Source organism: Eublepharis macularius, chromosome 1 (genome assembly GCF_028583425.1).
Source record: "Eublepharis macularius isolate TG4126 chromosome 1, MPM_Emac_v1.0, whole genome shotgun sequence".
Lineage (NCBI taxonomy): Eukaryota > Metazoa > Chordata > Lepidosauria > Squamata > Eublepharidae > Eublepharis > Eublepharis macularius.
Window position 1 is genome coordinate 147143808 of NC_072790.1, and position 26236 is coordinate 147170043.

The window sequence follows — 26236 nt, forward strand, 5'->3', positions numbered from 1 at the left end:
TCTTAATGTTATAGCTAATGAGTTCATTCAAAGAATATCAGTTAGAACAAACATACAGTGTAACTTGAAAACCTAGGTGGCATAACTGAGTTTTCTTTGGGGTCATGGCTATGGGCACTTCTGAATTGCCTCAAAATGTGCTTCTACTCACTTACAGGATATTAGTTTGAAGTGAGAAGATTGCTACTAGTCTGAACTCTTTACATTGCTCAGAAATTGAGTAAACAGCAACTGTTTTGAATTCTGCCCTGGATCAGAGACTTCATGCATTTACCAAATGAAGACATCTGTGATGCCATAATTTAGTAAATTTCAGTACTAAGTCATCCTTATGAATAAGGCACAAACAAGACTCCTGTAAATGAATTTCCAGAAAAACACTAAAAATATTCTCCTACAGGTTTTTCTGTGTTGCCTTTCTTAATGTAAAATTTGTGACCATTAGTTTGTCCTATGCACAAGGTATGTATATTTATAGATCTTAAAGTGACTATCCTAAAACTGAATTTCAAAAACAGGACACGGCAGGAGATCGCTGAGATACTACTATAACCACTGGCCAACTCCCACCTTTTCCTAGGTTTGAGCAGGCACAGGAGTGTTGTTAGGGTGGCATCCAGCAGCGCCCTGGCCTCCCCAAATTTGTAGGGAGCCCCTCCCTAAGTCCCCCATGGCCCCGCCTCCATAGATAGTGGAGGCTCCTCCCTATGATGTCACCAGCCCAGTTTGGATCTAGCATAGCCCAGCCCAGCCTCACCCCACCTCCCTTTGGGGAAATTGGAAAGTCTACACCCCTGGATGGGGGACAGGTTGCCAGTCTCCAGGTGATGGTTGGAGATCTGGAATTACAACCGATCTCCAGGCCATAGAGAAAATGGCTGCTTTGGAGAGTGGACTCCATGGCATTATACCCTGCTGTAGTCCCTCCCTTCTCGAAACCCTGTCTTCTCCATGCTCCACCCCTCAAATATCCAGGAATTTCCCAACCAAGACCTGATAACCTTAAAGTACAGATACCCTACTGCATGATTCAATAACAAATTGGCATCCAACCAATTCGGAGCGCATTGACCATGATCACACGTTAAATTCCTTCAGACTGGGAAAAATAGAAATATGAAAACTTCTTTTTTTTTTTACAGGCTGGGGGGCGGGTTTTGCAAAGAAGAATTAGAAGAGGAGGGATTAGGGCCAGCTGCTATCCTGAAAAGCAGAAAACTTTCCGAGGCTAATAGAATTGAACTTGATCCTGATTGGACGCCAGAAAAATGTGTCCTCCGATTTGACCTGTTTATTTTCTTAAGCCTCCGCAGCAGTTTTCTCCACGTGCATAGAAGAAAACTACATTTCCCACACCGCCTTGCTCTGCTGGAGGTCTTGCAGAGGCGATAAAGCGCGCAAGATGTAGCTCACCGATTAATGCCTATTTCGAAAATTGATGCTTTGCACTTCCCACAAAAGCAGCTTAACCTGCGCTGCCGACCAGACGGACAACTCCCTTTCCTGCGATGGCCAAAGCGGATGTGACAGGTTCGACCTCGCAAACTCACTTTCTGCCGTCAGGAAATTGTATAGACGCTGAGCATGAAGGGGGAGGGGATTAATGGTCTTGACAGGCGAGGGGCCGCAGCGGGGCTGCGCGCGCATTGGAAACATTACGGGGCGGGGAGGTTCGCGGCGTGTCGCGTCTCCTGCGCGTTGCGCTCCCAGAGTTCGTGAGCGACCGCGTTGTCTCCTCCCCGGTTGGAAGCGCAGCCAACATGAGCGGCAAAGAAGGTGGTTGGAGTCAGGAGGAGGGGAGCGACGCAGCTTCTCGCGGCCCCTTCCCCGCCCATCGTTCCCTTTCCTGCCGTTCCCTGTACTAGTCAGTTATTCCTCCCCCCCCCTCGTTTTCTAGCCTGTCTATGTATTAACCCCCTTCCCCCATTGCGTGTTTAGGCCCCAAAGTAGAAGAGTTAGAAAAATGTGAGATCAACAAAGAAATGTTTTGTTGGCAATAATGACCCCCCCCCCGCCCCCCGCGTATGCTCATCTTCTTGGTTGTTCTCTGCCTTAAAACAAGTGGCAAAAATTCAGCCAGTGAAGTAATATTTAGCCCAGAGGCGTGTTAAGGGAGGGAAACGGTTGTAACTTCATCCCCCCTTCCCCCCCCCCCCGGTCACTCACCAATTAAAAATATTTGTGCTAAAAAAAGTGGCAACTTTACTACACGTTTTGTGGCTAATGAAATGATAAATCCACTAGTTAAAATGAAGGGATTTCTGTTTATTTTTTATTAGACTAGCCGATCATTCACTGATGATTAAGTCAAAAGAGTGCCGTGTTGCCCGGTTTGGCCTAACTTTAAATGATGTGTAGTTTAAATTGGCAGAACGTGAAAGGTTCCGCCTCAATGGCTTTTACCGTTTTTCTTCATATAAGCTTTTAAGGCAGCAATGTGCATTTATTGTCCACTGGTTGCAGAGGTGGTGGTGGGGAGCTTGAGGAATGGAAGGTGGATAGTTTGGCACTGTCTAATGCCATTGTAGTCCTATAATTTTTTTTTTCAGTCTGATGTTTTAATTTATAAATTTAATGATGCAATGTTTTGTATCAGTGGTAGAGTTAAACTGTATCTTTTGAAACAAATTCTGTTAATTTGATTTTGTATTAAGATGCCATAGCTCCTAAGTCATAGTAGTTTTTTTTATAGGAGGTTTCAGAAAAAGAAAGCATGATCATTTCCCTCATGGCCATCGAAGAGAAGACAAGGACAGTATTAATTCTTCTTCAGCTGTGATTATGGCTTTCAAATGTAAGTATGTTGTTTAAAAGCATGAGGGCTGGTTTACACATGCATACTGGCTTCTTCCTGTGTGTGTGTGTGTGTGTGTTATTTTGAGAAGCCTCAGAATAAAAAAGACTATTTAGAGACCACATGCAGATATTTTTTCAGTTGTGGTAACTATTTAAACAGTGCTGCTGTGATTATACACATACCTCATTATGTGATCTGGTTCATTTTGAAGATTTAGGACCTGTACAGGTGTGTGATTGCATGGAACAAAGAAGGCCTGAATTAAAAAAGAAACAAAAAGGGTGCTGAGAATTGATGAGAGTTAAATGAATTAGAGTTGATGACATAAATTGTTTTGTTCAGGCAAAATAAAATAATTAGAAATTGTCTTAATAGTTTTGTTGCTTTCAAAGTTTTGTTCTTAGCACTGCCGTGTGAAGAAGAGTTGTGTGTAATTCAGTGTTTTGAATATAATACGTGAAGAAGAGATCCATTAAAACTATTTTCTTGCTTGCTTTGAAAAAAGATTACATAATATCAAGTTTGTTGGGAATCCATCCTGTGATATTTCAATATATGTACAAATGACCTGCAGTTGTTTCTGTTCTCTAGCATTTCAACTGGAGCTTGATACAAGACATGATAAATATGAACGACTTGTGAAACTTAGTCGTGATATAACAATTGAGAGTAAAAGGACTATATTTCTACTGCATAGGATCACTAGGTGAGTAATATTCCAGGTTTCTTGATTAACTCCTTCTCTCTTGTATATAGAGAGAGACTGATACAAAAAAGAGTTCCTGTTTTTTTTTTTAATAATTATGTCGGAGGAAGAATTTTTATAGGTGTGTCTTACAGTAGGATAACTCATTTTTTTTGTTCATACCTTACGTATTGGAAGCCTGAAAAGAAAAATGGGCATATATTTTCATAATATTGAATTTTGCTTTAAAAAGCAACCTCTGACTTAATTTTTGTGAGCCACAGTCAGCTGAGAAAGAACCTTTTTTAGATACCATTATTCATTCTTGTCACAAATTTAGTTCATATTGAGATAAAAAGGGTCTGCATTATCCCTTTATGCCTTAACAGGCATAAAGGGATGGGGTCTCAGGTGCTTCACTAACAAGTTAGGGATCATAGACTTCATCACCATTTTTGCCTCACATATTATCTGCTGCTTTAAATATATACTCCGATATACAACCATTGCTCCATGCTGTCTAATGTTAGTCCTAGAATTGATTATGTTTTGCTTCAGTATCTTTACTAGTGTCTTGGATCCTTGCTAATGCTATGTCTTTATGTATATGTTTACCTTATGGTATTGTATTGAAATGTACTTACTTGATACTGATTGTATTAACCTCATACTGTGTAATCCGCCTTGAGTCTCAGTGAAAAGGCGGACTATAAATGACGTAAATAAATATAAGAGAAGTAAACAACCCATGCAAATAGAGTGAGTTCCTGCTGTGTGGGGTACTGTGGTGGTGGCAAATATACTATATAGTTGCAGCTGTAGAACCCTGCTTTCTTGCCACATTCAAATCCAGCTTGTAGAGGGATGGATAAGAGATGAGCACCATATATTTATGGGATGTTTCAGCAGTAGTTCATATTGACCTACACTGTGTAATCAGCTGTAAGTTGCATCGAGAAAAGCAGACTATAAATAATGTAAATAAAATAAAAATATTAAGGCCCCTGTAAGATCCTGTAAGATCACTGCATCTTGGGTCCTTCAAGCAAACTCAGGAAATGATTCTTTTTGTGGAAAAATAGCAAAAATTTATGGCTGGAATTTGGATGTTTTCTTTCAATTTTTCATCATTATCCAGGCCAGTCTAGTTTCTGGTTGTGTACTGCTCTGAATGATGGTAGCTGTTGACAGTTTTTAACAGTAATGCTGGCTAGACTTGCTTATAAGCATTTTTTTAGACAATGTGGTGATTATAGTAATAGTGATCATCAGTTCTTTGGCAACATTGATGCACTAGTAACAGCAGATGTAGCTGCACAGAAAACAGTGTTGTGAACTATAAACAAAAGCTTGTGGGGAAATATACGATGTGTTACCATATTACATCCCTATTTCTCTCCTTGTGTCTTAATAGCAGAGCTACATTCTGTTACATTTATCAATTCTTTCTAAATCATTGGCTGACTTTGCTAAATAGTTTTTTTATTATCTTACAACTTGTACTGTAAGTAACTCCTGTGCATTTAAACACTCTATTGTTGCCTTCCCATGATGAGATGTACTGTATTTCTAAAGAGATTTAGGCAGGTTTTAGTTGTCACACTTACCCAGTTTCTCATTGTGGTATTTTAGTGGTAATTTGTTTGAGACTCAGAAAAATATTCTATAGCCCTTGGAACCAACATCTGATGCCTAACAATTAATTGCATCTAGATTTTAAAGAGCTGGCATCATACATTTAGAGGATTGAATTTTTTCCCACTTCTACCTCTTTGTCTGGATATTCAACCATTGTTTTAATTAAGAAAGAGGTATGGTTTTATGATTGTCTAGTGAGTAACAGTTCTGACAAATTGCTTGCCCTGACCTTACTAAATTTAAGCTGTGTCTAAGAGAGTGGGATGACAATTGATGTCATTCTGCAAGTTGATAATTATTTTATATTTACCCATAATTAGGTTGTATATTTATTTATTTAGCTATTGGGTGTGCATTACCAGCTTCATCACCTTGGATTTGTATTCTAATATGGATGAGGATTTGCTTCCAAAAGTGTATGCTTGAGTTTGCAAGTGGAGAGGAAGGCTGAAAGGAAGAAAAATGTTGTCTTCTCTGCACCCTCTAGATTAAAAAAAAAAATTCAACTTTTTTTAAAAGGTAGGATGAGATGCAGTAAAAAGAAAGCAGGAATATAATATACAAACTGACTTTTTTTACAGGATCAGATTTGTCTATTATATTTTCTATTGTAATTCTATTATCTACTGCAATTTATAAAACTATACACCAACATTATTTAGGTCTGATTCCAGATTTTTATTTTTATATATAATATAAAATACATATATTTGATGTCAACTGTATACCAGTTGTAATGATTCAGGCTGTTTATATTTCTGATATGGTCTTCAGTGCTGATTACAGATGCAGACTTAAAACTGTGCCACTTTATTCTGGATTAATATATTGGAATAGTTTCCATTGTTCGTATTCACTGGCATAAACATTGTTTAGAATCAGGCATGTGCACCTCCATGGTAGTGTAAAAGGACAATAATCTTTATGAAGTTTGAACATGTGCCCCATGTTGTGAACTTGCTTTAGCAATATGCAGATATAGACATTCTTGCTCAGGATGTTATGTAAATTATGTGTATATTAATTTATGCTTCTTTGCTGATGTTCCAGCAAGTGCCACTCTGTAGCTTATCTTGTATTCTGTGATCATAGTGCTCCCAGTGGGGAAGAAATATTAATAGAATCTGAAGCCAAATTAGATGTTGTGAGACAGAAGATAAAACAAGTTGCGCAAGAGTTGATGGGAGAGGATATGAATCAATTCCACAGAGCCATCTCTCCAGGTATGTATGCAAAATATAGCAGTCATCTCAAGTAAAATTCAGATTGGGGCAACTCAGAAAGACTGGCTTCACCTCATTTGACATGTGGAAATCAATCTCACTGTTCCCAAAGAAAGATTGGTTTTTATAAACTCATTATATAGTATATAAAAGCAGGACAGTGTTGTAGAGAAGTGCCAGCGCTACAGAAAGAGTACTGCATACCAGCATGTACCACCAGAAACAAAAGCTCTGGTGACAGAACATCTGGGAGAAAGGTATGAGTTGTCAAGGTTTGGTTATTTTGGGCATGTTTCCCCGCTTGCTAGTGATATACAGAAGGCTGAATGAGAAAGTTCCGTTATTGTTCACATATGTAGAGAATCAGGTATGCAGCGTGTCTGGAGCCCATATTCAGTTCATAGGCACATTTGTGCAGAGCGTTTTTTCTTTCCCTACTGTGCCATAGCTGTGCAAACAATATTCTTGATGTAAAACAAGTATGACTGACTGAGATCTTTTATTCCGGTAGTAAGCCACAGACAAATAATTATGTGTATATAGGTAGTACCAAGCTAAAATCACAAGGAACTTGTAGAGGAGGGGAACTCTTGCCCCTGCTGTGGCACATCTATTTCTTTTAACACCATCCTTAGCTCTTCATGATCTACATAGTCAAAAGTTTTTCTGTAATCTATGAAAACAAAGGTTAATTTTCTTCTGAAATTCTGTAGTGTGCTCTATTAACCTTCCTAAATTTGCAGTGTGATTTCTAGTGCCTGCTCCTGTTCTGAATCCAACTTGAACATCTAGCATTTCTTGTTCCATACACAGAGAGAGTCTTTGTTGTAAAATCTTGGATATTACTTTGCTAGCACAGGAAATTACTGTGATGTTCCTATAGTTGTTGCAGTCTTTGGCATCTTTTTTTGGAATGGGGCTGTAGATTGAGTATTTCCAGTCTGTGGACCATTGTTTTGTTTTCCATATCTGTTGACATATTCTTAAGATGATGGACTGTGTCTCTAGCTTAAAATACCTTGATTGATATCTCATCTAATCCAGGTGATTTGTTTCTCTCAGTTGCCTTGAGTGCAACTTTCACTTCACTTTCTCAAATTGTAGGCTGTTCATCAAAAGATTTTTCTTTGAAGGAATCTGTCATCCTTTCATCTCTTCTGTATTGTTCTTTAGTGTGTTGTTTCCATCTTTTCTTTATTTTGTTGTTATAGGATATTGGATTTCCATGTAGATCTTTCAGCATCCCTACCTGTGGTTTGAATTTCCCTTTGATTTCCTGGATCTTGTGGAACAGATCTCTAGTTTTTCCTTTTTGTTATCTTCTATTTTTGTGGTCTAGTTATTATAGTAGTTATCTTTGTCTCTGCGTTCAGATAGCAGAAATGATGCATTTCGCATTCTGATCCCATTTCTGTTATTTTTTACCTTTGCTTCTCATCTATAGCAATTTCTAAAGTTTCATCTAGGTTTCTCTTTTCTTTTGGCTACGGGCGTAGTAGTCTTTGCAAATTCTTCTCTGATAATGTCTTTGGTTTCAGCCCACAGCACTTTTGGCTCCAATCTATATTTAATGTTAATCTGTAATTTACATGGTCTTTTAATTCTTCAGGAATGTTATTTATATTATATTTTGGCACTATGATTCCTTTACTATTTCTCTTTAGCATTATTCTAATTATTTACAGTTAGTATTCTGTACCACAATCAGCTCCTGGTCTTGTTTTAACAGAGAGAATAGAGCTTCTCTGTCTTCTGCTTCCTGTTATGTAAACATTTTGATTCCTGTATTGACTATTTGGTGATTTCTACATATACACTTGTCTATTTAGTTACCTGAAGTACGTGGTTGTAATGAACAAATAGTTGGTTTCACAAAATTCTATGAGTCAGTCTCTTGCTTTGTTTTGTAATCCTAGTCCAGATTTTCTGACAGTGTTTGATTCTGCTTTGTCTCCTATTTTTGCAGCCCAGTCACTTATGATTTTCAGTGCATCTTCTTCAGATGTAGGATCAATTTCTTTCTGGACACTTGAGAGGCAATTTGGTGTAGTGGTTGAGTGGTGGGACTCTAATCTGGAGAACTGGGTTTGATTCCTCACTCCTCCACTTGAAGCCAGCTAGGTGACCTTGGGTCATTCACAGCTTCTAGGAGCTCTCTCAGCCCCACCCATTTCACAGGGTGATTATTGTTGTGCAGATAATAATGACATACTTTGTAAACCACTCTGAGTGGGCATTAAGTTGTCCTGAAGGGCAGTATATAAACCAAATGTCACATTACTATTAATATAAAAAAATTCAGTTTCTTCCTCTTCAGCATCTGTAGTTGGGGCATAAACTTGAATGATGATTATATTGATAGGTCTTCCATGAAGCCTGATTGATATTATTCAGTCAGACTTTGAATTATAGCTGCTGGTTGCTTTTACTACATCTTGCCTCACTATAAAAGTGACATTGTTTCTTCCAAGTTTATCATTTCTGCGGTAAAAAAGTTGTAATTTTCTGTCCAAAAATGTCCTAATCAAGTCTACTTTAGTTCATTCACACCCAGGATTGCAATGCTTAAATGTTCCATTACTTGTTTTATGATTTCAAGCATACCTGGATTAATATTTCTCACATTACATGTTCCTATTATATATGTTATATATATATATATATATAATATATATATATGAATTTTCCTTTTGCATCTATTCACATCAGCAATTGAATGTCCTTTCAGCTTTAATCCAGCCCCAACGTTAAGAACAGCACTATTCATACTTGTCCCCTGCTGTTTCCCAGTAGCCAGTTGAGTGCCTTCTGACTTAGTTCTTTCTTCAAGTACAATATCTTCTTTTGTTTTTGGTTGTCTCATTATAGGATTTTTGAGGTAAGAGATGACTAGATGTGGTTTACCATTGCCTTTTTCTGCACAATACTAACCAGGGTTAGCTGAAGCATTACTGATCCTCTGCCTTCCAGTCACCTTCCAGTGTTGCTGCTGCTCGGTAGCTATTCTTCAAGGATTCTACCACTGCTTTTTGTCCCACAGAGGGGAAGAGTGTATGGATGCATGTGGAGCTCCATGTGGGTTTCTATATGCCTTGCCTCATGGAGTACTTGGGGGGCAGATTTGGATTAAGAAAATGGCATTGGGGAGGAGACATACTCTCTTCGCCTGCAGCATAGCCCTTGTCTTCTTTCTGTCTGGAGAGGAGATGTAGCTTAGTACTAAAGCATCTGCTTGGGTGCAGCAGGTTATTTATTCTCTGGCATTTCCAATTAAAAGAATCAGGTAGAAAGTGACATGAATGATCCTACTTAAGACTCTGGAGAGCTGCAGCCAGTCAGAGTAGACAATATTATCATTGATAGATCAGTGGTCTGACTCAGTATAAGGTAGCTTGTTGTGTTTATGTATCTGGTTAGGAGCTTTTAGCATCTTTAAAAAATGGCTGGGAGCTCTGATAATCCTGCATTTATTTTAAACTTAGAAGCAGCTTTGGGAAGACCCTAAAAAGATTAGGGAGTGTGATTTGCTTCTTCCTACTTTGGTCCCAAGAAGAGAGTATGAAGAAACAGCAAAAACTAACAAAAGTTTCAACAAGGCTCAGGGAGTTACATAATAGAGAAGCAATTTTTCATTTTTTTGTTGTATTATGTCCCGTCATTCAGTTTTATATTATTTCTGCTGTACTTTTCTGCTTCAGAGATTTGATAATTCATTGGAAAACCAGGGAGAAAGTGAATCTCGGTGTCATATATTCTAACCTCTGCTGCTGGAAGTCAGCCTAGACTTCTTCAGTGCAGTTAATAACACACAAAGATTGCTTTTTCAGAGTGTTCTTTGGAAACCAGTGATTAGCCAGGTTCTGCCTTGATCAAGTCTTAGTGGACTTACCAAAATAAACACATTCGGTTTTCATAGTACTAAATTATTCTGTCTTTTTAAAACACAGTACTTTTTAAAGTTAAAAACACAAAATCATATATATTCTCAAGTCAGCAATAAATGTTCTAGAAAGTGCCAGTCCAGGGTTCCTATCTCAAAGGCACATTGTCCAGTTAACCTCAGACTTCCTAAAAATATTGTTTGCTGGCTTAAATCCAGACCTGAAATAACCTCTTTTCTCCATACATCATTTCACATTGTAGACTCAAATTAGTCTTGCTTCCGAGACTTTTCCAGCTTTTTAATTATTGAGTTACAGAGTAAACTCCATGTAAAGACCAAAAAACCTGGTATAGGTAATAACTATATCCATAAATGGAAGTGACACAAGTATGATAATATTGTTTGCTGCTTATTAAAAGCTTTTTTGGGGGTTACTCCAAGCCATTGTTCTTTTGACTTAAAGAGAAAACAATTCTGGCAGAGCACTAAAGAAGTTTCATGCTTTCCCTCATTAAGAATAGTACTAATGGCATACAGAATGTTTCCCCAAAGAATACTTGTAAGACCTCAAACACCAAGTATAGTACTAATAATTGAACAATAACGAAAGTAGATGCCTGTTTTTTAAAAGTTTCTTAACAGTACACATTGTCCCAGGGGATGATTAAACAAGCAAACAAAGAGATACTGAAATAACTAGCTTTTTAAAATGCATAGCTGTTTCTGTACATTGTTAAGAATATTATCCTTAAATCATGTCTTTTAAAGTTGAAACATATCTGACCCTTTGTCATAATTTTATAGTATACATAAAACATATCCCAAACAGATGGGCATACTATGGCATTAAGACTGATAATGTGCAAGAATGTGCTTACTTTGAATCAGAAGTATAAAGTAGCAAACTATATCTGTCTTGTTCTAATAGTGATACAATGACAGAATGTTTGGCAAATGTAAATATAAAATTATCAAGATAATGGCTTACATTGCAGTCCTAAGCACAGAAGGGTGTAACTGTGTTTAGGTCTGCAGTATAAGCCATTATCTTGACTCTGTTTATGGATGTATTGCAAATTTTTCAGTCTTATTGATTGTTTTAGAACATAAATGTAGCTTTGTTAAAATATTAATGCTCTTGGAATTTGGATTAGAAAGTCCATCAAGGTGACAGTCCCAGCTGTTTCACAGTGCATATTGCCTATGCTTGGAGATGTTCTGCATAACTGTAAACACATTACTAATTAGGGGTGTGCACCAAAGAAGTTTGTTTCATTTTTATTCCAGAATAATTTCATTTCATTAATAGTTTGTTCTAGGTCAGCATGGCCTTAGAACTGATCCATTTGGTTTCTTCATTTACCCGAGTTTTGGTCTGTTGTGCACATGTTAGCTGCACGTGGTGCAGGCGCATGCTGTTCTTTTCAAGAGGGGGTGGGGAAATGAAGCTCTGGGGCAACTGTTTCCACACTTAACCCATAACAACAACAACATTTGATTTATATACCGCCCTTCAGTATAATTTAATGCCCACTCAGAGCGGTTTACAAAGTATGTTATTATTATCCCCACAACAATCACCCTGTGAAGTGGGCGGGGCTGAGAGAGCTCTAGAAGAGCTATGACTGACTCAAGGTCACCCAGCTGGCTTCAAGTGGAGGAGTGGGGAATCAAACCCAGTTCTCTAGATTAGAGTCCCACCGCCCTTAACCACTATAACAAACTGGCTTTCAAAACTGCATCAACCATTAGTCCCCCTCCTAGTCGAAACCATTGATCCTCTGAGGTTTTCCTCACGCACAATAATGCACACATGCACAAACAACAACGGACCCACAGAAGGCACATGTCAGTGGGTGGAACAATGGCAGCAGGGTGTTCCTAAGTAGGAGGGCACTCCAACAAGTGCAGTGTAGCAACATTAAAAACAAGCCTCCTTCATGTTCACTTTTTCCTTTTTCTATAGTGCCAGTAACTTCTGCTGTTGCCTGTTAGTTTCATGCTTCCTTGTTCTGTGTAGTTTTGTTCCCAACTTTCCGCAATGAGAGGTGAATCCAAATCCTTCCTTTTGATGCTCTGTGTTCTGTTGCTAAATGGGGCATTCTAGTTGCCAATCTTCTCCATTACCCAAAGGCAGACAGGCAGAATGATTGTCTGAATTCCTCCCCACTACCCCCACTGGCCAAACAGACCTATGTTTTCCCCATAAGTTTTCCTTTTGCTATTGGGCCAGGCAGGATTGTTTTTGAAAGGGGATTGCCATTTGACTCAGAAAAGGAAAGAGCCCTGAAAGACTGTGAAAGCAATCGTAACAAGTCTACTCAGCTACAAGTCTCATGTTATTCAATAGTGTTTACTCCCAGGGCAATATCTTTCAAATTGCACTCTCTGATTGAAGTCTCCCTTCCAAACATTTCCAAAGCTGATAGGAGGGGAGGACCTGGTTGGCAGGCAGGCAGAGAATGCCATTTCCCAGATAGCGATAGGGTGGGGAGGTGGGGATATGCACTTGTGTGCATTGGTCTCATTTCCGCTTCCTGCCAACAGTGTTATTAACATAGGTCTATTTCCCCTTTGGATCCAATTGGCACTGCTCAGGAAAACATGCTGCTGCCCTGCATGGCGAGCCCAGTGCCTTCCTGCTGCTGGACTAAAACTAACTACACAAACTTTTTGGCGGGAGGGACTTGTTACAATTTAGTTTCCTGTATTTGGTTTAGTGTCCCAGAAGCTGCTTTAACGAACCAAACCAATGAATTCTGTATGTGTTCTGTACATTATTTTCCATTATGCACACCTCTACTACTAAGGTACTAAAACCCTTTCTACAAATGATACGCTAATTCAAGGAATCCAGATAAACAAAATAAAATAAGTATTGTGCAATCCTATGCAAAATTATTCCAGTAAATCTAGTGGTTTCAGTTAGCTAGCTTTGTCAGGCATAATTATGCAGAAGAGTCAAACATTCTGAAGTGCTTAATGAGAGAAACCTTGCAGGGGCTCATTCATCTGGCAATTGATATGGCTATCTGTATATATAATAGCCATGTGTGCTCCCTGTCTCATACAGATTAAAAAAACAATTCAAAGAATGGGGCCACGTGGCTATGAGACAAGCTTCTGAAAACTTGAAGGAACCCCCAGATTTACACACACACAAAAGAAGATAAAAATAGGGGAAGGGCAACCCACCAAACCAGTAATAGCAGAAATGCAAGAACAACCCAAAATGATATCCAGCAATCAGTGCCACAGTTAAACAAGAGTTGGGAGAAGAGAGAACGTGAGATGTGATATTGCAGTGGTTGTGGGGCTGGCGATCTACAGAGGAAGGAAGGAGAAAAAAAGGTGGATGAAGGGAGAAAGAAGATCAGGCTGGCAGGTGAGCAAGGGGTTGGGCAGGAAGAAAGAGTGGGGGAAACGAGTGGAAGAAGAGGCCAGGGCACATGCACTCCAGGCTTTGAGCCCATACTGATTTTACAGAAACTATGAAGTAAATTCAACAAATACGTATAAATATATAACATATTGCATAATGCTATAAAAACTTTTATACAACAATGTAACAGCAGCTCTGATACAATTTGTTATAGAAACATTAGTGTATCCTTGAGGAAGATTGCAAGAAAAGTGAATGCTGTTTTAAATTGAGAAGGGGAAGATATCTGTGAAAAAGTCAGTTGGATTGCTGAACAAAAGTTTAAAAAGCTGAATAACAGGCTGTAGCTGAAAAATTAAACAAGTTTATCTCTTTGCTGTTTCTAAAAGTAGAGATAAGATTCCAAAAGTGGAAGTTTTCTAGTGAGACTATTGAAGAAACGAATGTAATCATTGTCAGGGATTATACACACTATTTTTGTGCAGTTTACCCAGTGATTAATTATGTTTGTTCCTCCATGTAGAGAGCTGCTGCCAGTCTGAATAGATGATACTGACCTTGATAGACCAACAGTCTGGCTCGTTAGGAGGAAGTTTGTATGGTATTCTGGGGTAACTGTAGATTTTAGCTTGCCTTTGCTGAATTAACGTTAATGATCACTTAAATGCATGTCTGCAATTAATCATGAATTAATGCAGTAGCTACCTATTGGTGCAGAAACTAAAAGTTACCCTTAGGTATTAGTGCTCTATTTTAAGCTGTGATTCTGGAGGTTTCTTAGCTGCACTTACTCTGTTTAAATACATCTTGTTTAAATAATAAGCAGCCTCCCCTTGAATACTATCAAATCTGCCTGTTATCTCCAGTCATGTAGTGAGATCCTGTCCAAGCAAACACATGTACTTATTGGTTACTACTGTTGTGAATGACTGCAGGGAGAGCTATTTCATCTTTGGAACGGCTGACATTTATGGAGATGAACTTGTTGGGTGGAGACAGCTAGGGTGGGAAATCTCAGCCCCAGATCAATAAGTTTTCTTGTCCTGCAGGAATAGTAATGAATCCCTCTGATATGAGTATAGATCCAGAGGAGTTAGCCGTGTTAGTCTGTAGTAGCAAAATCAAAAAGAGTCCAGTAGCACCTTTAAGACTAACCAATTTTATTGTAGCATAAGCTTTCGAGAATCAAGTTCTCTTCATCAGATGCCTGATCAGGCATCTGATGAAGAGAACTTGATTCTCGAAAGCTTATGCTACAATAAAATTGGTTAGTCTTAAAGGTGCTACTGGACTCTTTTTGATTCTGATATGAGTAGCTCCCAAATTTTTGATGGGCTCAAGCAGTCAGGGTATCAGAGCCCAGATTGGCCCAGGACCTCCAGTGCACCTGGAGAGGGAAAATTGAAAAGGATTTTTTTTCTGTGTGTGTGTATGTGTGCGTGCATGCACGCACACACATCTCTAAACACACCCATTTGCTCCAGCCCGATGGAGGTGGGGTGAGTGGGGGGGGTGGAAAGCAAATTCCTTTCCAAATTAGACTAGAACTCTTTCTGTTTTAATTTTTTCTTAGAATTTGCACCCTCACTTTTGTAGCTTGTATACCTTCTAGTGGCATAGATAGTGTTGATAGTGGCATAAAGCTTTGTGTTGTTTAGATGAAGAGATTGCCTTGAGTCCTACCTATGAGCCTTGCCATGTCCGCATTACCGCTTAGACCTGTTTGATGGTCCTCCTGGCATCAAACCTGTGAGAGGAATGTGTTGCAGGAGGTGGCTACAGAAGAAAGACCCAAAAAACTCTTAAGAGAATTGCAGAGTTTCAGGAAGACATGACCCTGGGGTCCAATTCTGTGGGCCCCTGAACAAGGTGCCTCAGTCATTCCCCATTGTTTCCTAAGAGGGAAACATTTCCAAGTTGGCTCTCAGGCTGAAACACACAGGGGCAAGACTTCCAGTGGCCAAAGGCATGCTCCTGAATGCAGCCTCATCCCAGAGAAAGCCCAAGTGCCTTCCCTGAAGGCTCTCAAGTGCCCTTTGCACAAAACCTAAGTGCCCTTGGACAAGCTGAGAACCACACTTCCAGTGTGGTTCTCAGTCAGAAACACACAGGAGCAAGGCTGCTAGTGGCCAAAGACACACTCCTGAATGCAAGAGGAAGCCCAACAGAGCCAAGCTGAATCAAGGGGACCAACATCAAACCAGAGAATCATGTCAAAACAGAGAATTCCACCCAAAACTAACTGAAGTAAGAGACACTGTTGGAGAGCTAAGCTACAAGTGATGCCAGACGTGGTTTTTAATGTGTTGGGGATGCAATTTTGCTTGGGAACTATAGTTTTCAAAGACAGCTGTGCAGGATCACTGTGGGGAGAGGAGCTTTGCAATTGTTTTCTTGCAATCTCAACAGAGAGATGAACTACACCCCCCTTCCCCCAGAAATCTCGTGCAGGTCTGTCTTTGAAAACTACAGTTCTCAGGTAAAATTACGTCCCTGACACATTAAAAAAAACACGTGTTTGGCGTCACTTGTAGTTTAGCTCTGAGCCAGTGTCACTCGTTTGTCTAGCTTCTATGAGGTGAGGTGACAAACAAGGTGAGCTCCTGCACAGATTGGCCACTCACTCTCCCTCCCTCCTCCCCCCTTGGAAAAAAAGTGGGAGATGCCCAGGAAGGAGCCAGCCAGAGACTGAAGCCACGTTTCTTGGATTTACCTGGATTTATCTGAGGGTCTGGATCCAAGTTCCAGAATTGGATTCTGAATTCTCAGATTTAATTCAGGAAAGCTGCATTCAGCCAGATTGGCAAAAATCTGGAAGATATGTCTTCTGTTCACAGCTCCAGTCTCTGGATTTAAGTATCCTCAGATCAGGGCCACTTAGGTATTAGTATATAAGAGGATGATAGACATAAAGATGAATCCCAAACTTCTGTGTTAGCACAGAAACATTTACGTATTCTGTTAGTCTCTTTTCTTTCTCTATTTTGAAAGGCTCAGGACAGCTATAACTCTGAAAAGATACTAAAAACTGACCTAATCAGTCAGTCAGACCTTTTGAAGGTGACTGAATTGTGTCTTCAAACAAAAATCGGGAGGGGTGCCTGCATGAGCAAACAGAGCAGGTGTGCATGACCACCCTCCAAACCCTTATTTGTAAGCCTGGTCTAGATATCAAGTTTGAGATAATGAAAGGCCTATTAACAAAGTGAAAGGATTAACCAAATTTGTTTATTGTGTACAGGGAAGAGGAGGGCAGTTAGTAATCTAAGAGTCACACAATAGAATTATTTTGCCACTGATGTCATTTCTCTCTCTTCAGTATAATACATGCTATAGTTGGGGCTCACACAGATCATTCTTCTTCCTTCTCCAAGGCTTTCTTTTTATCAGAATATGGCTGAAATAGCCCCCTCCCCATCCCAGCATGAATGATGACAATTACCTTTATATTGTAAAAAAAACCCCACTTTATAAGCCTAGAAAAATGCTTTCACCCAGCATAAAACACCTTCTTGAGCAGCCAGAGTTTAACCTGACCAACAAAGTTAACTACATGTGTTTCCAATGGGAACATTTTCCAACGTATGAATGACACCATCGAAAAGGCCACTTTTGCCACTCATAGTCCCCATTTCTATGAAAGTCAGGAAGTATTCCTGAAGAACCATAAGCCCTAGACTGTGTAGGCTTTATTGCTACTTACCCTGTAACTGGAATTGGGAGGTATAGTTGAACCAAAGTAGGAGTGATGTGTTCTTTATGGCTTAGCCCAATCACAAAGTGAGCCTCAGTGAGTCAGTATTTGTTGAGGCAAACCAGGGTTTGAATGGTTGCCTGTGGCCAAATCTTTGTTTCATAAACTAACCATAAATAACTGTAAATTTGCATTATTTCTTAACTAAGCCAAAAGGAACAAAATCCCATTGATTTCTATTGAACTGATATCCAACAACTTCCTCCCAAAATATATTATGTAGGAATACTTGCCAGAAGAGTAAGGGGATCTGACAACCCTAGACCTAGAACTAAAATTCTTAGAATCCCTTGGGCTTGGGAAATACATTTTTAAAATAGTTTAAAATCATGTAAATATTTCTAATGTTGATACAGTTAAAACATACACACATTTATATATATATATGTTCACAAGAGTTATGAATAAAGGCCACAGTCCAGTACAGAGCCTGTTGTAATCTCATGATCTGGTCCCAACTGTTTGAAGCTGGGGCTTGAAACGTGAGTATTCTCAATGTGGTTTTAAATCTACAAATGGAAGTACAGAAGACAGCACCACATTGCCTGTTCTTTTTGCCATATGGAATCAATGCAGTGGGGGTGATTAACAATGCCATCCTCTGCTTTCTTGTCAAGGTTGAGTTGGAAAATTGAGAGTTGGCTTATAAACCCATGGATTTTCAAAGTCATGCCATCCCTTTAACTTTCACAGGAAGCTTTATATTTGGAAACGTTACATTTGGGAATAAATGCATAAGCAATCCATAGAACATGTGCCTGTGTGTGCTGTTCTTCAGGAGTTTACTAATGACTTATTCCTTCTTGTATCCTTGTTTACAGAACTCACTCTTTTTATGATTGAGTTCTGTAAACAAAAATACATAAATCATCAAGGAATAATTATTTAGATCACTGTTTTATGAATGAGTGCTATAGTCAATTGTTTTATTTCTTTTCATTTCAACCAGGGCTTCAAGAATATGTAGAAGCAGTCTCATTCCAGTATTTTATCAAAACCCGAACATTGATTAGCTTAGAGGAGATTAATAAGCAGCTAATATTTGCAGCAGAAGACAAAGAAGAAGAAGAAACAAAGTTGGTAAGGGTATTTGTTGAAGTATTAATGATCAGCAGGGTAATCATATGTTCATTAATTGATACTAATATGTTCATTAATTTAGGACATTTTCACACTTTTTTCAGGTTGTTCAGATGTTATTCTCTGGAACTGATGGACAGTCTAGAGCAGCATATTTGTATTGCTTTATTAAAACCTTATGCAATATTAATTATACATGTTTATATAGGTTATAGCCCCTTTTAGTCATATATGATCTACTTTTTGCACTCAGTAACGTAAAATCAAGGTAAAATGCCACTTGTACAACAGCTTTTTGGTGCTATCTTGAAAAAGAGATCAGTGACTTCAGCCACTGAAGGCTTCCTCTTTTCTGATGCCTTGATAACTAATCATTGTGAATATGTTTTTGAAATGAAGCAAGGAAAACCTGGATTCAAATCTCATTTGATTCTGAGTATCACCGACCAGCTCATGAAAAAGCCCCCAATCTCTCAACTTTAGTGCTCTCTTAAATGGGAATTGTAAGGAACAGTGAAAGATGGTTGATAAGTTATAAAGGTCTTCCAAGAAGGTGGCAGCACCAGCACTGCCGTAAAGTAGCAGATGACCCTTTCCCCTGAGGCCCCCAAATTGACAAACCATTGCCTTACAAGTCATGACCCCTGACCGCTCTTCTGAGAACTTGTGGAAGGAAGGACTGGACAAAAGCATTTCTCAAGCAACCTGTCTAAATTATTTACCTTGTTTTGGGGATTAAATACGTAATTCTCTTGACCTTTCAAGTTTCATTCCAGCCAGTCCTACCACTTCTTGGGGGTTGTCCAGAAGATTTCCGTTCTTGTGGATCCATCCTCCAGAGAGGTTGTAATTATGTGTGTAGATACCTTTCTTAACCTGAGATTCTCAGGTCCAGTGTTTTCCATTCAGTCTCTTTCTCTGTTGCTCCAATGAGCTGCTCCTGCTGAAAAATAGGACAAGGGACCTGGATTCAAATCTCACTTAAACCCAGGGTGCCTTTTTCAGTCACCTTTTCACATTCTTGGTCTAAGGTTTATATACATAGCAAATGAGTAGATTACCTTACACAAACACAGAAACTGACGTGATATGTTTTAAGCTTCCAGATAATCATAGCTTTTAAAAATTAGCTAGCCCTTGGCTATAAAGATAGGCTTGAAAGCCTGGTAAAATATCATAAGCTATTGGATGGTGTGGGGTCTGAACAAGGATTTTCAGTGGGCTTAGGGAGAGGGAGGCTGTATTCATAATGTCCGGTGTATTTTTTTTGCCCTTTATGCCCTCCCGTTTAATGTCACCTCCCATCTCTCACATATTTTGTGGGAAAATGCTCTATAGGTGGTGAAAGGTAAATTATGTGCTGCTATGTTTTTTTGTTTTTATACTTATATAGATGTAGTATATTTTTAAATGAATGATATGTACTATTTTATGTTTTTAATGGTAATGTTGATTAATTGTGTAGTGTGTTTTTAAGCTTTGTTGTGATCTGCCCTGAGCCCACTGGTGTGGGGAGGGCGGACTATAAATTGAATAAATTAAATTAAATTTATGCAAATAACATGTATGAGAGACTTCACCTTTGCTAGAGAAATACCCACTGATTTGCATCCATAGAAAGCTTGTAACATAGACAGATTCAGTATAGACAAAGTTTTATTTTTCCACACAATACACAGTGGAGTTTACAGTAACAAGATGTTGTAGTGTAATGGGCATCGATGGTTTTAGGAAAGGTATTAAATAGAATTATAGGATAGATCTGTCAATAGCTGTTAGCCATAATAGCTAAATAGAACTTCCAGAGTGAGAGGAGGTATGCCTCCGAATACTAATTCTGAGGGAAGTGAAAAACAGGAGAGGGCTGTTGCTTTTGTCCCGTTTGTAGACTTCCCAGAAGCATCTCACCAGCAGCCACTGTTGGAAACTGGGTGGATCTAGATGAATTTGGATCTGATCCAGCAGGGCTGCTTTTACATTGTCATGGGAAGGACTATGCGTGCTTGCCTACACTTGACATTTTTCTCTTTTAGGAATAGTAGAAAGATGTACATGAAAAGCCTTTTTAGTTGCAAAGGAAATTCCAGTGGATCCAGCAGCCATTCCTATATTTTGTATATTTTTCATAAATTAAAGTTAATTGATTCATGAGGATTGCATTGTGAAAAATATGTGTAGAATTGTAATCAGAGCAAGCAGCTGCATAATGTCTCTGAAAAGTTGGAATTGAGTCACAGGGATAAGATGGCACACTGAGTCATCTCAGACCCTGATGTTTTAACATCTTGAAAATCTTGAACATCTCAAAATGGTCGTGCTTAACACTAACCATTAATCATAATATTTGTCCAGTTTTGAGTTGCTGGCAAGAGATGTTACATGACTCCTGTTAGAGCAAGCAGCAAATCCAATGCTGCTGTTAAAAATGACTCATGGAATTATTAATTTAATAATTATGAAATTAGTAATTAATTTAATGATTATTAATAATTAATTGCAAGTGCATGATTTATAATTTCTAGACCACAAAACACCCATTTTTATATGTAGACTAGTAAGTATCTTCCCAAATCAAGTGTGAACATGAAGATTCAGGTAGGGAAACTAGGTGAGATTTAGTGCACCAAGAAATAAGGTATTAGTTAAGGTAAAGGTGTCCCATGGCGCAGAGTGGTAAGCTGCAGTACTGGAGCTCAAGCCCTGCTCACGGCCTGAGTTTGATCCTGGTGGAAGCCGGATTCAGGTAGCCGGCTCAAGGTTGACTCAGCTTTCCATCCTACCAAGGTTGGTAAAATGAGTACCCAGTTTCCTGGGGGGATGCATGTCCCCTCCATGGGTCAGTAATGACTTGGTAATTGCACAGGGGACTACCTTTACCTCTTAAGGTGCAAGCACTGAGTCATTACTGACCCATGGGGGGACGTCACATCACAACATTTTCTTGGCAGACTTTTTGTTATGGGGTGGTTTGCTATTGCCTTCCCCAGTCATCTACACTTTACCCCCAGGAAACTGGGTACTCATTTTACCAACCTTGGAAGAATGGAAGGCTGAGTCAACCTTGAGCTGGCTACCTGAACCCAGCTTCTGCCAGGATCGAACTCAGAGCTTGGGCTGCAGTACTGCAGCTTACCTCTCTGCGCCACAGGGCTCCTTAAGATATTAGTTACTCAACAACTTACAGGAAATTTTCAGATACAAAGTTTTAAGACTGACTAGTGTTTCTCATTGTTTGTTCCTTACCTTTCTACCTACTAGGGCTTTTAAGCTGATGCTGACTCCTAATTTGAAATGTCATTGGGTATGCCCAGAACTGTATATTCTGTGATTCGGTTACCATGTTATATAAGAGCAAAAGTTAATATTGGATGGGAAATTACTACACTGTGAATCTGAGCTTTTAATAGAAAACAACATGTTTCTGGTAAATGTAGTCCTTTTAGGTATAGTATTTATCATCACTGGTTTTTACAGTTTAGCCTGTCTGCTGCAGAACTGGTGACAAAATAGGGGAAGATCTTTACCCCAATGTGAGGGGAACTTCTAAAGCATTATGATGGCTGTCAAGATTGTAACTTCCGTTAGCCATGTTAAATGTGGGTGTTGGAGATTCTCTTTGATGTCCTTTGTGTCAGTTTCAGACAGTTTTGCTTTGTTTACACTGCACATACTATAGGCACTACACCTACAATATCTGGAACACTAAGAGGCCCTTCTAAGTATCAAGTAACTTCTTTTGAACAATCACTTCCTGCCTCAGATTCTTCCATGAAGAACCCTTGGGGGTCTGTTAACCAGAACAACTAGTTTACTTAGTCCAGCAGAAACTGATGTAAAAAACCCAGAAAATATTAGCAAGAAATTTACTAGAGTTGATATGCAGAAAAATAAAGTAGTTGCTGCTGACAAAAAATGGTGAAAAGTAAAAATTGGAAACCACACATGTAATCAATGCTGTCTTATTGCAAGGTACTCATCCCGGATTCTGCTGTCCTTACCTTTGACAAATATACCTGTGTTCTAAATTATACTTTGTTCTCTGTTGCTAGCCAGCCTCTGATTGTCTCAGTAAGCAAAGCCTCACCTGGAGCCTGAAGGTGACTCCTGTTGATTACCTTCTGGGCGTGGCTGATCTAACTGGAGAGCTGATGCGGATGTGCATTAACAGTGTTGGCAATGGTGACATAGATACTCCATTTGAGCTGAGCCAGTTCCTGCGTCAGATATATGATGGTTTTTCATACATCGGCAACACTGGACCCTATGAAGTTTCTAAAAAACTCTACACTTTGAAGCAGAGTCTGGCCAAAGTAGAGAATGCATGCTACACATTGAAAGTCAGGGGATCTGAGATACCAAAGCATATGCTAGCAGATGTGTTTTCTACCAAAACAGAAATCATTGAGCAAGAAGATGGGCTTTCCTAAAGCAACAGGAACCTCATAACCAAAAGAGAGAGCTACAGTACAGTCAGAACAAAGCATTGCTATAATTAAGATTTGCTTACTAGAAGTCTTAAAAGTATGTGTTTTTCTTTTAAACTTGGTAACGTTTTACGGTCAGTTGAAGAAACAATGTGTATCCCAAAACTGTTCTTGCATAAAAAAGGAACAAGCGTATCAGGCTGTTCAGTGAGAGATTTGTAGTTACAAATGTCACTGCTGATATTTTTGATATGCTTATATTTTGGTGTTGTGGTCCCACTGCAGTGTAACTTAGTCATTGAAGCCAGGCCTCTAGTAGGCAGCACACTATGAATGTTCTAATATTTTCTTCTTTTCTCTCCTCTTGTTAAGTGGTTCATATGTGGAATGTGTGAGAGATAGAGAGTTGTGATATTGGAACCCAATATGTTGATTCAAATAGATTAGTGGAAACATTTTTGTTAAGGGGAAAATATACTTTCAAGAGTCAGAAAGTAAGCTCACTCACTACTTTCTTATTTTGAGGTTTTAAAAACCTGCTTGAACATCCTGCCTTAATGCTGGCTTTTCTGTTGCTTAGTTTATGTTCAGGAACCTAAATGTATGTAGCCAAGCCAAAACCCAAGACTAGAAACCCCGCAGTAGTAGAGCACATCTGTGTTTGCAACAGATGCAAGTTCTTTCATTTATGGATAAAATCAAAACATACATCTATTAATGAGTTCTAGCCAATGGTCTGCAATACAGGACATCTCTGTTGCAGAAATGTCCTCTGACAACAACTGCACTGTTTTTAAAAAAGTTTTTAATCTGCCAGGACTAATACATTGAAATTTTGTACATGAGTTGCTGATCATGTACATCCGAAAGTGCTTACTTTAGTAGCTCATTCAATTTGGATTCATTGGTTCTTAACACAAGATGATCTTGTGTGTATGGAAGTTGCTTGGATTCTAAGCAGCATGAGTCATGCTTGAGGAAGAGAATTTCTGTGCCTCTCCTCTTCCATTGCAGCCTTCTGTGCCCCCTCCTTTGAGTTCTTATGGGTTAGTGAAGCAGAGGGTAGGAAGGGAAACTGGCAAACATCCTTCTGTTTTTCCACAAGCTAAAATGCCATTCCATCAAAGGAATGACTTTGGGATCTAAGCCAGTATATATTGTACAAGGAACAATGAAAAATAAAATGTATATATAAAAATATTGAAGAAATTAAGGAAACAGGTATATCCATTATACATAAATACGTTCCCACCTCACTCTCATGTGTTTCTATATAGCCAATAACAAAACATGTAGATGTTTGATATGACAAGAATTGCTAGCATTTGTTCATAGTAATTATCATAGTTCTTATGTAATAGTTTTAAAAGGAATGGTTTCAATTATTTAATAAAGCAAATTGAGTGTTGATATTTCTACATTTTTGTACAATAAACTAGTGAAAAGTGGCTTCTTGTAATGAATGTTAGTTGTCATCCATTTTGTTTTACAAGAGTTGTTATGTTTACATACTTCTAAGTTTTAATCAGATGAATCATTTGCCATGGTACTACCATCTTGGAACACAGTGAATTTGTTACAAGTAAAAAAAAAAATCAGAAATTAAGCTTTCTGGGATCCATTAATTTGTGCTTAAATTTCTGAACATTTGTGAATTCAGCTTGTTGCCAAGTCTACAAGAGATACCTATATTTGCAATCGTTCCCAAGAGGTGTAAATTTACAGGGTAATCCTAAACAGAGTTATACCCTTCTAAATCCATTGGCTTCAAAGAACTTAGAAGAGTATAACTCTGCTTAGGATTGCACCGTTAATTCTTTGAAGCTAGGAGAAGACTGCTTGAGATGGTGTTAAACAGAAATGTTGTGTCTTATCTGGCAGATTCTAGATAAGTTAAAACAAAGCTAGGGATAGATTTTAAAGAGACAAAACAATTGTCTTGGTATACAGTAACAGAATAATTAAGATTACTTGTTGGAAGCTGCCCTGAGGTTGAACTAGAGAGAGAAACCTCCTAATCACCAAAAGCTGCCCCGAACCTGCTTGTGGGAAGGGCGGCGTATAAGCTGAACTAACTAACTAAATACTTCTGTACCATGGTAATTTGTTGCTGCTTTTGGATAAAATAATAGGTAAAAATATTGTCTTTTCTTACTAAATTTGCCTAAAATATATTGGTTGTGACATTGCAATGCAGTTCCACTTTTGTAAGTTTCACTTGCCCCATTGTCAGTAGTTGCAGGGAAGGAGCTTGAAGTACCTGTAGAGACCATTTCCTGTAAGCAGAAGAGGGTGCTCTATATGAATACGGGACTATGACATTTGGTATTTGAATAAACTCTCTTGGTAGTAGAAGGTGAGCATCTTTGGAAATTTTATTTGGGTAGGAACTTTACACAAAGTACATGGATGTGTGAGGAAGTAGGGAGATGGAGAGCTGAATGACTCCAATGAGTCATTCAGATCTTCAAAACTAAATTGTTTAGTTGTAGTAGTAACCAAGGTAACATTTTCTGAAAATGTTCCACTCCATGATATATTGCCATTTCTTTCAAGTCTTTTATGTGAGGTAGCAGTGCACAACTCATGGATCTCCGCTGCAATAACTTTCAACATAATTATCAGTGTATTGGAAATTAGGGCAGTACATGTTCTTATCTCCCTCACAGGTCTCTTACAAAAGAAACACATCCCAGTCCTTATGGACAATTGTACCACCATGTCCTATATAAACAAGCAGGGAGGTACTGCTTCCAGGACCCTTTGTCTGGAATCCATGTCAGTCTGGGATTGGGCAGTATGACACAATGTCTCCCTTCAGGCCATCCACATTCCACGGACAATCAGTCTCATTGCAGACAGGCTTGTTAATCTCGTATGTGGGACTGCACAGAAAATGGAAAATGAAAATAATGTTGCACTTACCTGTAACTGTTGTTCATTGAGGTCTTCTGTGCAGGCACACATACCCTTGCTTCTTCCCCCGTGTGCTTTTCACGACTTACCTGGAGAGTCTGGTGGCTAAGGAGAACCAGAGGATGGGGGCTGAGAGCAGGCTATTTCAATGGGAAACAGGCCATGCATGCACTCTGGGAGGGTATAGATGCCCCCTAGAGAACTTTTAGCTGTAGAACCTGCCAATTGGCGGTGTGTGCAGTCCCATGTGTGCCTGCACAGAAGACTTCAATGAACAACAATTACAGATAAGTGCAGCCCTGTTTTTCCAGTTTGGATTGTCAGAACTCAGAAATGTGCAATTATCAAGACTGCAGTCAAAGAAAAGAGGAGTGCATGAACAAAGGATTTCTCAGACTCATTCATATAACAGCAAACCATAGTTTGTTGTTATTGTAGAACTAAGAATGTTGTT

The 26236-nt window shown here is 38.9% G+C and overlaps 1 protein-coding gene across 3 annotated transcripts; it reads left to right on the forward strand.

The window, feature by feature from the left end:
- The first annotated feature begins 1358 nt into the window (after positions 1-1358).
- TSNAX (translin associated factor X) lies at positions 1359-24314 on the forward strand. Of its 3 annotated transcripts, none has more exons than XM_054995513.1 (6): positions 1359-1530; positions 2693-2794; positions 3389-3503; positions 6213-6343; positions 18312-18442; positions 22492-24314. In XM_054995513.1, the coding sequence occupies exons 1-6, from the start codon at positions 1509-1511 to the stop codon at positions 22867-22869; spliced, it is 879 nt and encodes a 292-aa protein (XP_054851488.1). In that variant the 5' UTR covers positions 1359-1508; the 3' UTR covers positions 22870-24314. The 3 variants fall into 3 exon arrangements, with proteins under 3 accessions (XP_054851488.1, XP_054851495.1, XP_054851504.1); XM_054995520.1 differs by lacking the exon at positions 1359-1530 and adding an exon at positions 1673-1776; XM_054995529.1 differs by lacking the exon at positions 1359-1530 and adding an exon at positions 1907-1965.
- Positions 24315-26236: the final 1922 nt, after the last annotated feature.